Source organism: Pelobates fuscus, chromosome 9 (genome assembly GCF_036172605.1).
Source record: "Pelobates fuscus isolate aPelFus1 chromosome 9, aPelFus1.pri, whole genome shotgun sequence".
NCBI lineage: Eukaryota > Metazoa > Chordata > Amphibia > Anura > Pelobatidae > Pelobates > Pelobates fuscus.
In genome coordinates, this window is record NC_086325.1 from 109,379,073 (window position 1) to 109,397,612 (window position 18,540).

An 18,540-nucleotide genomic window follows, 5' to 3' on the forward strand; every position below is an offset into this window, starting at 1 on the left:
CTGTAAAGCGGATACCACCACATGGCGAGCCGGTCAAACTTCCACACGATGCGACACGGAAACTACCGAACGGATATTCGTGAGATTTGGATATGTGACTCCCAGTATCCTCAGCTACCCATGGATGTATTATATAATATTATATAATATAATATTATAACTGTATGTGTTATGGAAAGTACTTTTCTGAAAATTGTAATGTTTCTGGCCAGCAGATAATTGAGTTTAGTATGTTGCTGAAACTCAATTATCTAGCCTGGCCCAGAGGAGGAGTATGTTACTGTTTAAATTGAATGCCTGTTGCTTCCTGTAAATCAGTCTTGTTCCAGCATTAAGCTTTGGCTCATGTGTGGATTATTTGGCAATACCAGCGATATTCCTTCCTGTGGATTATTGGGAATATTATTTTATGGGGAAAAAGGGAATATTGGACGGTGATACAAACTACTACCGTCACAGTGATTATTTGGTTAAGTGGCACAGACATTGGTTTGCTACACCATCATATAACATTTACAGTTTACACATCCATGAAAGATGTGTCAATCCTGGATCTGGTCTGGTTACACAAGACACAGTATAAACACAGTATTACATTTCTAATATCAACAGAAATCTCACTGATCATAGAGAGGAATATAGTTTACAAAAATATATTGTATAACATTGTGTAATGCCAACTTGTAGCAGCTGTTCTCAAATGCATTTTGTGAAGTGTTTTATTCATGGAAGGTTGCTTCAATGCATGACAATAATGATATTGTCAGTATATCTAACAGAAATGTATGCATGCCTCTGAGATCATAGAAGTGGAGATTTGTTTTAGAATTTTAGATATAATTGTTTATGTTTAACCATGTGCCAACTAATAAATGTAACCTGGAGGTCTCTTTCTTGTGTAAAGGCTGCCACTAGTGATGTCCCGAACGGTTCGCTGGGGAATAGTTCCTGGTGAACGGATGGCGAACATATGCGATGTTCGGTCCGCCCCCTATTCATCATCATTGAGTAAACTTTGACCATGTACCTCACAGCCAGCAGACACATTCCAGCCAATCAGCAGCAGACCCTCCCTCCCAGACCCTCCCACCTGCTAGACAGCATACAATTTAGATTAATTCTGAAGCTGCATTCTTTTTTTTTTTTTGTATTATTATTATTATTATTTATTTTTTTAGACAGAAGTGTGTTATATTTGAGCATGCTAGGCTGAACGTGTGTATATCATGGCTAGTTGCACTGAGGGTATGAGTATATAGCAGTACATTGTTGTGAAAGATGGCTGTCATGTTTAGGGTGTAGCTTGCACGTTATCAACTGTGTATTTATATCAGCAGCTCCACCACTAGTTATAAATCAAGTGTGAGTCGCCCCATGAGATGAGACTAGTGATTAACATAATACATGAACGGTTAAGGTAAAGGCATGTAAGGAACTACGACAATAAACTCTTTAGGAGGTGAAATAATGACATGTTTAAACGCTTGCTACTTTATGATTAGTTAATGTGCAGAGAGCAGTTCATGTGATCAAAGGCATGGTGTGGAAGATCGGCTATAGTGGGACATGCTTGGCAGGCTGCTGTTTACTGCTTGTGCTCATCCGATCCCTTCTGGGCGCCAGGTGCAGACCCTGGGAGTCCCCGATATCTGAAACATCAAAGGCAAGTCTCTGGCTGAGTGCCGGGTTCGCGGCTTGAGGTGGTGGAAGCTTGTTTTGTCAGGTGGTTGGATCTGTCCCGGTGGTGCTTCACGTCCGGTGCGGGATTGTGGTGGCTTAAGGTGGAGGCGAGTGCTTGACGTGGGGCAGGCTCTGCATTTCTGTTTGTGCCTACGGTCCCGTCTTCGACGCCTTTTGCGTTGGTGGATTTTAATGGGGACTGCTTCGCTTAGCTGTGGTGGAGCTTGTTGGGGCTGTGCTGGAGCTTGTTGGGGCTTCCTGCTTGTTATTTACTTCCAAAATAACTGCACCCGAATACACACACTGCACCCCCAATACACACACACACATTGCCCCATACACACACATTGCCCCATACACACATTATACCCCTCCTGCCCCGTACACATAATGCACCCCTATACACACACACACACACTGCACCCCTCACACACACAGGACAGTTCCTATTCCCTACTACTGTCCCTAATCACTGGAAGGGCACCATGGCACTCCTGGCACCATAACCACTACAGAGAGCTGTAGTGGTTATTATGCCTGGATTGTTTCTTTAAATAATCTACCAGTGCCCCATCCCGAGGTTAGGTTCTAGATCGACCCTGGAATCAAAGTCCACTATAATATTCCTGGGCTGTGCTCCTATCTGGAGTTTATATAACTCTTGAACCTTGGGTGTGAATCCTTTAATAGCTAAAAGTTTACTGTGTTACTTCTGGAATACGTGGTGGAGATTATAGATATTGTCTCTACTGCTTTTCTGATCAATTCTGCTTATTTTCGTTTATATTACTCTGTTAACATGTAACATTTTACATAAACACTGGAAGTAAAGTAGCCAGGAATATAGCGTAAATAAATGTAAGTGACTTGCTTGATCCAAGGAGACATCTGACTGCTATTTTCGGGTCAAGAAGGAATTTTTTTACTAGTTTGTGGCAAAATTGGAAGCGATTCAGACTAGGTTTTTTGCCTTCTTTTGGATCAACAGCAAAAACATATGTGAGGAAGGCTAAACTTGATGCACAGTCTCTTTTCAGCTATGTAACTATGCAACTATGTAACTATGATAGTGCTTTTTCTGTAAATAACATGCTGCTCCAAAATATTAACTTAATGTTGTCTTAAGTAGCATGAACAATATTTTGTTACCTTTGGTCCCATGTTGAGCATTCTTGTGATATCCAGGTTGGAAGTGTCCAGTCTGTGCTCTCCCCAAAGCCTGGCTCTTTTTTGTGTATGATTCCCTCTCTTGACTCTTGGGCCTCTCCTGAAGATTTAAGCTTGCACCACAAACTGCTTGAAACAGCAAATCAATCGTTAAGAAAATCAACTGAATTTCAGCAAGTGAATTGCCAATAATTAACTTGTACTTTGCTAAACAGTCTAGTTGAGCTTTTTATGTCTCACGGTCTTAATACATTTCTATGCTTAGGTATGCTGTACTTATGTTAATCTGTGTTTTCAATTCTGACGATCCATGGCCTACACAATAGAAATCATATAAAAAACACCAGTGATTATTTAAGGTAGGAAGTCATAACAAAAAAACATGTTATATGGTGTACTTCTGATTAGTGTTTTTATTTTCTTATAGATCATAATTAAGGGTCAGCAGTATTCATACAATTGTAATCAAAATGATTCTCCCCTATTGAAAATCAGGTTTATTGTCAAGTTTTACAGACTTTCAGCTGTTTGCAATGAGCAATTCAAACAAAAGCCATTGAAATAGTTTAACACAACAAACTCTTCAAATGCTTTCCCCAAATTCATCTGAAAGTGCAACTTATAATGACTTCTCCAGTCTAAAAAACACTCAACCCCGTGAATAGAATCGTTCACAACAGCACAGATATGCAAAACAGATGTTGTCTCGGGCAACCCCGATGCAACTATTTAAGAGCAAGGTGTGCTTGAACTGGTGCAATACCTGGATACCTGAACTGGCTAGGGGTTTGCTGAGTGTCACGTTTGCATGTTAGAAATATGGCTAAGTCAAAAGAATGGTCCACAAAGTTAAGAGACTATATCATCTCCCTTCACAAACAAGAAACAGGATATAAAAAGATAGCGAAGGCACTTAATGTTCCTAGAGACACCATTGGAAGCATAGTTCACAAGTTTAAAGTTGAAGGGACAGTGGCTACACTACCAGGACAGGGAAGAAATAGGAAGCTATCAATGGCTGCAACCAGATTTATGAGAAGGAAAGTTGTGGAAAAACCTTTGAGTGACTGCAAAAGACCTGCAGCAAGACTTGGTGGCAACAGGGACTGAGGACACTCAGGTGCATACTAGTGATGTCGCGAACATAACATTTTCCGTTCGCGAATGGCGAACGCGAACTTCCGCAAATGTTCGCGAACGGGCGAACCCGGCGAACTGCCATAGACTTCAATAGGCAGGCGAATTTTAAAACCCACAGGGACTCTTTCTGGCCACAATAGTGATGGAAAAGTTGTTTCAAGGGGATTAACACCTGGACTGTGGCATGCCGGAGGGACATGGCAAAACTCCCATAGAAAATTACACAGTTGATGCAGAGTCTGGTTTTAATCCATAAAGGGCATAAATCACGTAACATTCCTAAATTGTTTGGAATAATGTGCTTTAAAACATCAGGTATGATGTTGTATCGATCAGGTAGTGTAAGGGTTACGCCCGCTTCACAGTGACAGACCAAACTCCCCGTTTAACGCACCGCAAACAACCGCAAACAGTCCATTTGCACAAGGTTGGATACCAAGCTAGCCATGTCCCGTTCCTTGTCCTCACTGATGTCATTGAAGGTCTCTTCCTCCACCCAGCCACGTACAACACCAAGGGCCCCCGAAAGGTGACAAAAAAAAAAATATATACAGGGGGCTTGTTAAGTGTACACTACTGTTACACCAGGTATGAGTTGCACTGGTGTGACACTGTGCCCTGGCAGGCCCTGAAATGCACACGTGTGAAGGAAACTGACTGCTATTATTTCACAGTCAAATTTCTAGTTTTTTTTTTTTTAATGTACACTACTGTTACACCAGATATGAGTTGCACTGGTGTGACACTGTGCCCTGGCTGGCCCTGAAACGCACACTTGTGAAGGAAACTGACTGCTATTATATTACAGTCAAAAAAGATTTTTTTTTTTTTAATTCAAGCTATTGTGCCCCAAAAACGTTAGTGTGTGGGGGTGCTGGAATTACGTGGGCCAATGGGAGCCTGAATCAACTTTTGGCTCCCACTGCCCCTTTAAGAGCGAGCTCGTGACTCGAGCCGTGCTCCTAGTGCCAGGCGGGCCACGTGACCGATCACTGCGGTCAGTGCACGCGGCTAAGTCAGAAGAGGAGATCAAGCCGCATGCGGCTCGTGTGGAGGCAGGAGTGATCCAGCCACGCGCGGCTCAAGCTTAGGAGCCAGGTCGGTCCCAGGATAAGGTAAATACAGACACAACCACTTATCCCAATCACACACCTTTCCTAACGTCCTATCCCATTAAAAGCATATTAACGCGTATTTAATAAAACAGATAGACCCCCTACTTCATCCAGGTTACCGATCGATGGTTCGATATTCTAAGCCCTCTCTGATTTACTGTACACGACTATTCGATATTCCCACAAATTTTATATAGCATTTTATGTTTGTTTGAGACCACCTTAAAAATATTGGATATCGCTAAAAATCATGATCACTATATACTTTCTCTAAAACGAACCAAACTACTCATCCATCCGCTATACCACTTTATCCCACCTAGAACTAGTGCCCAGTTAAAATACTTGACTCTTACTTACCCACACTCAGTCATGCCACACACATTTCACCACTACTCTCATTGAATCCCTCTGACTACGGCTAAATTCATCTTCTACATCAGAACACTACTCCTAAGATTGGGTTGTATTCATATCTCGGGTCTTTCATTTAGAATAGGAGCAGCTTCGGTCTCCTTCAACACTGACACTCCAGTGCATATTATTACAAGATTGGGCAGATGGAAATCCTCAGTCTACAACCGATATATTCCTCATCCTGAGAAAGAAATGAGGAAAGCTTTTATGTATAATGTATGTATAATGTATAATAAACACAGGTTACTGGCTATGGGAGGATAATGTATAATAAACACAGGTTACTGGCTATGGGGGATAATGTATAATAAACACAGGTTACTGGCTTTGGGGGATAATGTATAATAAACACAGGTTACTGGCTATGGGGGGATAATGTATAATAAACACAGGTTACTGGCTATGGAGGATAATGTATAATAAACACAAACACACAAAAAAAAAGTGCAGCTTCAGAATTAATCTAAATTGTATGCTGTCTAGGAGGTGGGAGGGTGTGGGAGGGAGGGTCTGCTGCTGATTGGCTGGAATGTGTCTGCTGACTGTGAGGTACAGGGTCAATGTTTACTCAATGATGACGAATAGGGGGCGGACCGAACATCGCATATGTTCGCCATCCGTGGCGAACAAGCTATGTTCGCCAGCGAACCGTTTGGGACATCACTAGTGCATACTAAAATGCCAGAGCTCCAGCACTACTGATCCAAAAACACCAAAAAAGTCGACTCCAATATGCTCTTCTGTGAATGCAACAAAACTGGAACTTTTTGGCGTAATGGATCAGCGGTATGTATGGAGGACAAAGAATGAAGCATACACTGAAAAGAACATTCTGCCTACAGTTAAAGGGACACTGTAGTCACCCAGACCACTTCAGCTCAATGGAATGGTCTGGGTGCCAGGTCACTCAGGTTTTAACCCTTCAGATGTAAATATAGCAGTTTCAGAGAAACTGCTATGTTTACATTAGTGTTTAAGCCAACCTCTAGTGGATGTTTCCCTGACAGCCGCTAGAGGCGCATCTGCTACGCTGGACGCGAATTTCGCATCCATCGCGCAGAGTGTCCATAGGAAAGCATTGAAAAATGCTTTCCTATGGACTGTTTGAATGCCCGCGTGGCCCTTGCTGCGCATGCGCATTCGCTCCACTACGGAGCTGACGTTGGCGGGGGAGGAGAGGTCACCTGCGATGATGGAGCCCGGCGCTGGAATAAGGTAAGCTGCTGAAGGGATTTTAACCCCTTCAGCATCAAGGGAGGAGGACCCTGAGGGTGTGGGCACCCTCAGGGCACTATAGTGTTAGGAAAACCGCTTTGTTTTCCTGACACTATAGTGATCCTTTAAGCATGGTGAATGCTTGATGATGCTCTAGGGCTGCTTTGCATCCTCAGGCATTGGAAACCTGCAGCATGTGGAAGGCAAGATATAGGCAAGGCAAGTATACCTCAAATTGAATCAAGGCTTGGTTGCAGAAAAGTCCTGGAAAATTCTACAGTGGCCATCAGTCACCTGGCTTAAACTACATAGAAAATCTTTGGTGGGATTTGAAGAAGCGGTTGCAGCCCACAAACCTAAGAATATTGCAGAACTGGGGGCAGGCCCGGACTGGCCATCAGGCATACCGGGCAAATGCCCGGTGGGCCGCGATGGCCGTGGGGCCGAGGCCGGCAGGGGAGATCTCAGGATCTCCCCGGCCGGCCCATGCAGGGCCAGCGCTATCCGAGCGCCGGCCCTGCTGTGTGTCTCCATGGGCCGGTGGAGAGATCAAAGATCTCCCTCACCGGCCCAGAGGCACTGTAACATGCGGCCGCCGGCTGTGGGGTGTGAGGGAGGGAGGAGAGGACCGGCGGAGCTCTACCCAGCAGCTCCGCCGGGTCCTCTCGCGAGGTCTGAGCGTTGCCGCGGTTACCACGGCAACGCTCAGATCTCGCGAGAGTGAACTCTAGCCGGCAGGGGCTAGAGTTCACTCTCACCACTGGACCACCAGGGAAGGATGGCAGCATGGCACCCCTCCTCCACCCAGGCAGAACGGATCTCCCCCCTCCCAGGATAAAGGTAAGAAGGGAGGGGGGGATATAACTTTTTTTTTTTTTAATTATTAATAAAAAAAAATACATTTAAATTAAAAAAAATCACACTAACAGCCCCCTCACACACACATCACCCCCAGCCACACACAGCACCCCCAGACACACACACAGCACCCCCAGACACACACACAGCACCCCCAGACACACACACAGCACCCCCAGACACACACACAGCACCCCCAGACACACACACAGCACCCCGACACAAACACAGCACCCCGACACAAACACAGCACCCCGACACAAACACAGCACCACATGTGTGTCGGGGTGCTGTGTGTGTGTGTCTGGGGGTGCTGTGTGTGTGTCTGGGGGTGCTGTGTGTGTGTCTGGGGGTGATGTGTGTGTGGCTGGGGGTGATGTGTGTGTGAGTGGGCTGTTAGTGTGATTTTTTATCTAATAAAAAAAAAACTTACATTTAAATAAAAAAATCACACTAACAGCCCCCTCACACACACATCACCCCCAGCCACAGACACATCACCCCCAGCCACAGACACATCACCCCCAGCCACAGAAACATCACCCCCAGCCACACACACATCACCCCAGACACACACACAGCACCCCCAGACACACACACAGCACCCCAGACACACACACAGCACCCCCAGACACACACACAGCACCCCCAGACACACACAGCACCCCCAGCACCCCCAGACACACACAGCACCCCCCGACACACACAGCACCCAGACACAGACACACACAGCACCCCCAGACACACACACACACAGCACCCCCAGACACACACACACAGCACCCCCAGACACACACACACACAGCACCCCCAGACACACACACACACAGCACCCCCAGACACACACACACACAGCACCCCCAGACACACACACACAGCACCCCCATACACACACACACACACAGCACCCCCAGACACACACACACACACACACACAGCACCCCCAGACACACACACACAAACACAGCACCCCCAGACACACACACACAGCACAGCACCCAAACACACACAGCACCCAAACACACACAGCACCCTCAGACACACAGCACACATCACCTTCAGACACACACATCACCTTCACTCACACACAGCACCCTCACTCACACACAGCACCCTCAGACAGACAGCACCCTCGCTCACACACACACATATATATATATATATATATATATATATATATATATTATATAAAATAACCCTCAGTGAGTTAACAGACAAAGAAAATTAGAAACCTAGAATGTGATGGCAGATAAAAACACCCTCACACACAGCACCCCTCTTACATACACACACACTGCGCCCCTCACACATACAATACGTCCAAATATATATATATATATATATATATATACACACACACACACTACAGCACCCCTCACACTGCACCACTACACACATTACGCTCCAGATACACGCTAGATCCCTTACCCTATATGCACTCTTAATCCTCTATATATATATATATACACACACACACACACACACAAACAGAATCTCCTATACACACTCTTGGTCCTTTACACAGTAGATCTCCTACACACACACACACTGCACCACCTACACACACACTACATTCCTTGTCAGCAAACACATACAACATTCTCTAAACACACCCTCTCTACAACCCCTACGTTACCTATACACACACACTACAGCCCGTATGCACACACTCGCTACAGCCCCTAGCCACACATATTACACCACAAACACAAATTAAATTGACCTATTTACACAATACCACACCACACTCTACACACACGCAATCCCACATGCACCATACACTTTCCTGGCCCTTTTGTCCTCTGGTATCTCACCTGTGGAGACACCAGAGACAATTTAAAAGCAAACACAGCGCAAGCATGTTATTAAATTTGCTTGCGCTGCGCAGAACAAATACAGGGCCTTTTTCTAATGCCAGAGCTCTTCAGCGGGGCTCTGTGTATTGAACCAACATGCTCACTTTGAGAGGGGGCGTGATTGGCATTAGTGATGACAAAACACACCTTCTCTAGCCCCGCCCCCTTCTTAGGGGGCCGCTCTGATTGAAAAATGCCCGGGCCTAATTTTTTTCCCAGTCCGGCCCTGACTGGGGGCCATTGCTGATGAGCAATGGGCTAAGATTCCCCAGGAAAACTACCAAAAGCTGGTGTCTGGCTATGCACCTCGTTTGCAGCAGGTCATAAAAGCAAATGGGGGCTCTAAGTACTAAACATGCTTGCCATGAAGGGGTTGAATAATTTTAAACTGGAAGTTTGCATTTCAGTTGTATTTGGGGAAACCACTTGAAGCATTTGTTGTGTTGAGCTATTTCAATTGCTTTTGTTTGACTTTGCAAACAGCTTAAAGTCTGTACATTTTGACAATAAGCCTGATTTTAAATGACTGAATAATTTTGATTACAACTGTAGTTGACAATATTTGAAAAAAAGAGTGGGATTTTAAGGCACATTAGGCCTCTGTCTTTTCCTCACCCTTTTTGCAATTTTAGCCACTCTAGTTGTCAACAATAAGAAATAGAACATATGTTTTAAAATATTGAATGTAGATATACAACTGCTCTACAGTTAGAGAGTATCTTGTTGTTGTTTTTTTTAAATACAGACTAAGAAATAGCCCAGACATAAAAATAAATTTTATAAGGCTACTTAAAATTACCTATCTTAGCAAACAAAGATGGGAATTCAGTTCCACCGTATGGCCATATTGTGTTAAGCCCATTAATTTAGCTCATTTAGTAATAACACTATATAATTAAACTCCCGCGTGGAAATGAGTGTAGGACCCACCAATATTGGGGTACTGTGAAGCTGTGGTGGGCTTAAAACATTATAGCCATATGGTGGAACTAAATCCCCATATTTGTTTGCTGAGATAGGTGAGATAGGTGAGATATGTGATTTCAATATCCTTATAACATTTAAAACTGTATTTTTACGTTTGTGCTGTTCCCTAACCTGTATATTTTGGCCTCTATGGCAGCACCATTGCTGAGAAATGCATGTTCCGGGTGTGCTCCAGATACCCCCTTTTTTTTCCAGAAAGAACAAAAGACTGTCCCTCCATTGACACTAATACGTTTATACTTCTATTTACTTATCCTGTTTCAGATAAGCTGCTGGTCATTAATAGAAGGCTAGTCATTTAACCATTTTATATTTATTTATTTGTTTTATATTTAAAGCAATTGAGTATCCACATTTATTACTTTAAAACATAACTTATTTTTAAATACTAGATTGTCCAAAATTGCCAAAGAGTGAGGAAAATAAACTGTCTTAATGTGCCTTGGAACCAAATATTCTAAGACAAAATTAAACACAGAGTTTAACTGGCTGTACAGTATATGGAACAAGAAGGTGTTCGAAAACAAAAACAGAAAAAATACAAAAGCGTATTCAAATTTATTGTAAAGAGTTCACACAAAGTATAAAAAGATAGGATGCGTAATTTCATAATCCAGTCACTAGAGTGTGCTATTGGCATACACATATTTTACATGTTGGACACTGTTCATATTAGCAGATAACAAAAATGCTAAATAGTGCTGTATGTAGCAGACAATAATGTTAGACTGCTTTGCAATGCCCTTACTAAACAAGATCACAAAATAATTATTGGTACTACCTGTTTTAAAAAAAAAAAATAATAATAATAATAATTTAGTAGATTTACCCCTTAAGAAGACATGCATGCAATTTGCATGTTTTCTTTGAGGGTATGTGAAACATTTTCTTGAAATAGCTGCAGATCTGGTATCTGCAACTACTGCAAGCCTTCTCCTTCTTTCCCATTACAGACTTTCTGTGGCTGTCAAATCACAGACATTTCCATGAGCTGTATTATAGACCATTGAGAAATCTTTGCAAAGCAGGTGCTATGGGCAGTTGTTGGCCTCTTGAGTTTAGCTGCCCGGAGTTAACCAACGAGGAAGTAGATTACATATTTATTCCATTACGAGTTACAAATTATTAAGCAGGTGCACTAAAACAAATCTATTCTTCCAAGCAGGTTCTTACAGGCACTTTGACTTCAGCTACCTAGGAGACACACCAGCAGTGATACAGTGTTTTACCCATGCAGTGACGGTGTGAGAGTGGGATGTATACTTGGTCATTAATTCTAGAATGAGTCTAGGCTTAACTTGCAGTTGTATCTAACTATTGGCTAACACAGGGGACTTGAAACACGTTTGATTTTGAGATGTGAGATTGACATTTTGTTATTGTTCTTAGTGTTAGAATAGGTTCCCAATATACAATTGCTATTTATTTTTAACTATTTGGAGAAAAAAAAAATCCTATTTATTATTTGTTTCCAGAGGGTGTTTAGTCCATTGTGTGAGTAATGGGCAGTGTTTCTGGTTACAGTGGTAAATCCAACAAGGACCAACACATTTCGCAAGACAAGCAACTATTTTTGCTGAATAAAGTTGTGTTAGTTTACATTACACACAATCATTAGAAAAAAGTTCCCAAATGAGTATTGTGTCCAGACTGGCACCTATTGTCCGTGTCTCACTCTATGTTATATGAACTATCAAATTCACTAGGTTTAAGGGGAGAACTAGATAGATCGCTCAAAACTTTACTAATACTCAAAATTCTCCCCCTTGAAATAAAGATGTGCCTTTTATGTCTAAAAGTGCCAACACTATGTAATTAAATAAAAAAGTACTCTATATACTAAAGAAACAAAAACAATATGTATATACAGTAAAAATCACCAACACCTAATAGTGAATATGATGACTTTACAGTATAAAGGGGAGAGAGAGACAATAATGTGTATAATAATTCCATGATAAACATACATTTTTGTCGACAAGATTAGAGGCAATTAATAGTGCATTACTTCATACACTTGTGCAATAGAAAAACCTGAATTCTTATTATGTACAAAATTAAAGGCATCCTCTATTATACACAATCAAAAAAGCAATTCATAATGCATCCCTCCACACCAGAAGGATTAGACTAAATGGACAAACAATATCCTGAATCCTGACCATATCAAATGTAGATACTATAATATGTATTACGAGGTACCTCCTACAACAGTATATACTTCTCATAAATTGTTTTATACTATGGGTATAACTTTCCTAGGCAACTCCAAGGCCTACTAAAAAAAGAAAAAAAAAAAGATACATTTTTTATTTTTTTTCTGTTTTTAATATCTAGACACTTATTTCTGGTGGTCTCTTAATTCACAGTAAGTTTGATTCCAATGCTGTCATAAAATTGATATATAATAAAGATTTTAGATCATTTCCTACAAACCTAATTATATTATAAAATATGTTTGAATATAGGAGGTATTATAGTTTAATCTCTATAGTAGATGTGCATTAGTTATTTTTTACTATTAAAAAAAAGAAAAAAAACACACTGGTAGACAACATATATGTATGCAAACGTTACTCTTTATTGCACTTTAGATTGCAAGTTGTTATTAAAGAAGGCAGTATTCATTTGTATACCAGTATAAATAGATGCCCTCTATTCGCGTAATGTGACGACTTTTTACCAATTGATTTTTCAACTGCTTCTGCCTTGTCTTGAAACTGACATGAAATCTTGGCACACTCACCACTTTTCCTTGCTCATGCGCATTGATCCCATAAAACTGAATATATTACCCAGGATACTCTATTCCAGACAATCACAATATAGCTTCTATGAACATTTTTATTATAGCTAAATTCCACTATGGTGTCCCATGTCTCGAAGGGACGCAGACCCAGACTTCAGATTGCTCAGCTGATGAGACATAAACAGGATAGTGGCTTGGGTCTGCCATCATTTCTGGGTTAATGTAGGTTAACTCACTTGTCAAGACAAGTTGAACAGCACAGCTTTGATTCCCAGAAGATCTAAACTCCCTACTGGAATTGTCTCTAAAACAAGTCGTTGAGGAGCCAACTCGTAAAGAGGCCATACTAGATTTAGTGTTAACAAATGGAGATTTGGTATCAGATATTACTGTAGGTGAAAGTTTAGGATCCAGTGATCATCAGTCAGTGTGGCTTAATATAAGAACAGTGACTGAGTCACACCACACAAAAACAAAAGTTTTAGACTTTAGAAAAACAGACTTTTCTAAAATTAGAATATGTGTAAAGGAGTCATTATCAGACTGGAGCAATTTAAATGGAGTCCAAAAGAAATGGGATTATTTAAAAGTTGCACTACTGAAGGCAACAGAAAATTGCATTAGGCTTGTCAGTAAAAGCAAAAAATTCAAGAAACCACTGTGGTACTCCGCAGATGTGGCCAAAATAGTAAAAAACAAAAAGTTAGCATTTAGTAATTATAAAAAAACCCAGAGTGAGGAAGACAGAATGACCTATAAGATTAGGCAGAAAGAGGCTAAGCAAGTTATAAGAGCTTCCAAATCACACACAGAAGAGAAAATAGCACAGTCAGTAAAAAAGGGGGACAAAACTTTTTTTAGATACATAAATGAGAAAAGAAAAGTAAAACAAGGATTAGTTAGATTAAAAACGAAAGAAGGAAGGTATGTAGATGAGGATAAAGGTCTAGCTGACTGCCTCAATTAATATTTTTGTTTGGTATTTACAGATGAAAATGAAGGAAAGGGACCTCAGTTAAGAAAAAGGATCAATGAGTAATTTATTGCACGTGAGTTTACAGAGGAAGAGGTTCTATTTCAACTGTCAAAAGTAAAGACAAATAAGTCAATGGGACCTGATGGAATACGCCCAAAGCTATTAAAAGAGCTTAGTGGTGTACTAGCAAAACCATTAACAGATTTATTTAACCAATCATTGATAACAGGAGTAGTCCCAGAAGATTGGAAGATAGCGAATGTTGTGCCCATTCACAGGAAAGGTAATAGGGAGGAGTCGGGCAACTATAGGCCAGAAAGCCTTACTTCAGTAGTGGGGAAAGTGATGGAAACCATGTTAAAGGATAGGATTGTTGAACATCTAAAAACACATGGATTTCAAGATCAGAGACAACATGGGTTTACTTCAGGGAGATCATGCCAAACTAATCTTATTGATTTTTTGATTGGGTAACTAAAATTATAGATCAGGGTGGTGCAGTAGACATTGCTTACCTAGATTTCAGTAAGGCTTTTGACACTGTTGCACATAGAAGGCTTATCAATAAACTACAATCTTTGAGTTTGGATTCCAATATTGTTGAATGGGTAAGGCAGTGGCTGAGTGACAGGCAACAGAGGGTTGTAGTCAATGGAGTATATTCGAAGCTTGGGCTTGTCACCAGTGGGGTACCTCAGGGATCTGTACTTGGACCCATTCTCTTTAATATTTTTATTAGTGATATTGCAGAAGGTCTTGATGGTAAGGTGTGTCTGTTTGCGGATGATACTAAGATATGTAACAGGGTTGATATTCCAGGAGGGATAAGCCAAATGGAAAATGATTTAGGTAAACTAGAAAAATGGTCAGAGTTGTGGCAGCTGACATTTAATGTGGATAAGTGCAAGATAATGCATCTTGGACGTAAAAACCCAAGGGCAGAGTACAGAATATTTGATAGAGTCCTAACCTCAACATCTGAGGAAAGGGATTTAGGGGTGATTATTTCTGATTACTTAAAGGTAGGCAGACAATGTAATAGAGCAGCAGGAAATGCTAGCAGAATGCTTTGTTGTATAGGGAGAGGTATTAGCAGTAGAAAGAGGGAAGTGCTCATGCCATTGTACCGAACACTGGTGAGACCTCACTTGGAGTACTGTACACAGTACTGGAGACCCTATCGTCAGAAGGATATTGATACCTTAGAGAGAGTTCAAAGAAGGGCTACTAAACTGGTTCATGGATTGCAGGATAAAACTTACCAGGAAAGGTTAAAGGATCTTAACATGTATAGCTTGGAGGAAAGACGAGACAGGGGGGATATGATAGAAACATTTAAATACATAAAGGGAATCAACACAGTAAAGGAGGAGACTATATTTAAAAGAAGAAAAACTACCACAACAAGAGGACATAGTCTTAAATTAGAGGGACAAAGGTTTAAAAATAATATCAGGAAGTATTACTTTACTGAGAGGGTAGTGGATGCATGGAATAGCCTTCCAGCTGAAGTGGTAGAGGTTAATACAGTAAAGGAGTTTAAGCATGCGTGGGATAGGCATAAGGCTATCCTAACTATAAGATAAGGCCAGGGACTAATGAAAGTATTTAGAAAACTGGGCAGACTAGATGGGCCGAATGGTTCTTATCTGCCGTCACATTCTATGTTTCTATGTTTCTATCTGGACTTGGCTAGAAAGTGAGATGCCAGGCGGTAACGTCCCAAGGGTTGTATGGTTGTCAGAAGAAGCCTCGAGAGAGGTTGTTCGTGATCATATATTCATTGGAGCCTTGCTGAAGATGAGGACTTTAATCCACTTTACATTGTCTCTTACAACCCCGGGTGGCCGATGTACACTGTTTCAGGAACTCTCTGTTCGCGGCGGGTATATACAGACGTTCACTGGAGAAGGGGTTCGTACACACGCCTCTCAGAACCTCTCAGGGATGGTAGATTATTGCCCTCCAGGATCTAATGCCAGACGAGACACCTAAAGTCATGGACTCATTCCAATACCATCAGCGTTGCAATTTTATTCACCTCTCTGGCCCACCAGCTACTATGTAGAACGCTACTGCCCATAGAGGATTTTTGCTCAAAGGCGGTTTCATTGTACTGTGGTATCTCTACCTTATATCAGCTGTTGTTGTGGGGGGAACAGGTCTCACCTAACCTGTACCAGTCTCAATGTCTTGTATAGAATTAGAATGGAGAAAAATGGCGACCTACACGCACCTTAGCTCCATATGTGCAAACCAATTAGAGAATGTACACCCACCTGATACAGCACTACTGTGTAGCTTAGATGTGAAGGCAATCTAAAGCTGTATTCCCCATACCCCATACAGGTCGAGAAGAACAGAGAAAAACAACACCATATTTATAAACCACAATAAATTCACCTTGGGACTTCTCTTTTTTGAACTGACTCACAAGTATTTTTTATAACAGCACAAACTACCACATGGTGTGGGGCACTATGATGGGGATGGCTTGTGCTCCATCATATGCCAAACTACACCTGCATTGGTGCAAAGTGATGGTAGTATTCAATTCCAGTATGAGGAGCTTCATGACATTTTTGTGGAAATGTCACATAGATAAGTGTCGGTTATCTGGTAAACTGTTCTCTGACAATGTGACTACACTTAACAATAACAGCTTGAACTTCACATCTGAAGCCCTAACCAAAAAGTTTAATTGCATGGATATTACAATATATAAAGTATCACAGGGAAATTTAAATGCCATACTATATAGATAAAAGACCACCATAATTAGTCTCTTGAGCTGGACCAGCTATCATCCACCGCCTCTTAAGAGAGGCATACCAAATAGACAGTATAGAAGATTGTGAAGGAACTGTTCAACCCCTAAATACTTAAAGGAAAAAACAAAACTATTGCGGAACCTTTTCAGTTGGCGTGGATTCCCTTATAAGACACCTCAAAGAGGCATATAGGAGAGCATTATCATTGAACTGATTAGATCTTCTACAAGATTTTCATAAAGGTTCAGGCTCTCAAATCAACAGAAAGATAGCCACCTTTGACTCTAGCTAAATCACATGCTTAAAATATTCAATTGCTGGCTTCACAAATAATTATTATAAAGTTTTTTCGAACATCCTGAGCCCCCATCTAGTACACACACTGAATCACATAGTACATACAGGGGAGATGCCATCTGAGATGCTATTAGCACATATTGCCACGCTACCAAAACCAGGGAAGCCACCTAATCAACCAAAAAATCTAAGACCCATCTCGCTGTTAAACACAGACACAAAAATCCTAGCCAAAATCTATGCTAATCGAGTAGCAGCCCTCATCCCCTCCATTACACATCCGGACCAAGTGGGGTTTGTGAGGGGGCGACAAGGAGCTGACGGGACTGGAAAACTTCACGGCCTTCTCTATAGTTGGACGCCTCCCGGAGAGCCCAGGGTCTTTATGTCCCTGGACGCCGAGAAGGCATTCGACAGATTGCACTGGAACTTCTTAAGGAATGTTCTGCAAAAATTTGAATTCCCACAACAATTCCTGTCCCTAATCTCAGCACTGTACTTCAAACCTTCGGCACAAGTTGCGAACGGAGGTTTTGTATCCAAGCCGTTCAATATTACAAACGGAACGAGGCAAGGATGTCCCTCCCCAGCCCTATATATCCTTGCGCTAGAACCATTAGCCCAGGCCATAAGGGATAACGACCAAATCCGGGGAGTGAAAATCAAACATAAAACACACAAAATAACAATGTTTGCGGACAATGTTATGCTCTCTTTATCTAATCCACTTACTTCCATCCCAGAACTCCAGAATCTCTTACAACAGTATAGCAATTGCTCTTACTACAAATTAAATAGCTCAAAAACACAGGCAATGTGTCTACATACACCCACAACGTTGCATACGACCTTACAACAAACATATACTTATGAATGGAGACAGGATAACTTAACCTTTTTAGGCATAAAATTCACAAAATTAGAGAGGAATTTACCCTGGGAGAATTACGGCAAAATTCTTACATCCATAAAACAGCAATTGATGAATTGGAAGGGGAAATACATATCTTGGATCGGTAGGATAGTGGCAGTCAAATTGAAGATTATCCCGAGGCTGCAATACCTATTCCGCACATAACAAATTGGGTTATCTAAAAAATTCCTTCAAGATGCACAACAATTGATTAATACCTTTTGTTTGGTCCAATAGGAGACCCAGAATAGCAGCAAAAACCATGTACCTCACATACAAAGGAGGTGGAATGGGATTACCAAACATAATTACATACTACAGGTCAGCTATTCTTGCGCCACTGGTCACTGAGTTACATCAGCATGACAAACCATCCCCTTGGGTAACCATCGAAGCAGA

The 18,540-nt window shown here is 41.5% G+C and overlaps 1 protein-coding gene across 1 annotated transcript in view; it reads right to left on the reverse strand.

Annotated features, from left to right (window-relative positions):
- LOC134573671 (uncharacterized) overlaps nt 1-18,540 on the reverse strand; it is a 100,833-nt gene that overhangs the window by 17,086 nt on the left and 65,207 nt on the right. Inside the window, exon 4 of the mRNA XM_063433453.1 lies at nt 2,830-2,973. Within this exon, the coding sequence (XP_063289523.1) occupies nt 2,830-2,973 (144 nt within the window). The remainder of the gene's footprint in view (nt 1-2,829; nt 2,974-18,540) is intronic.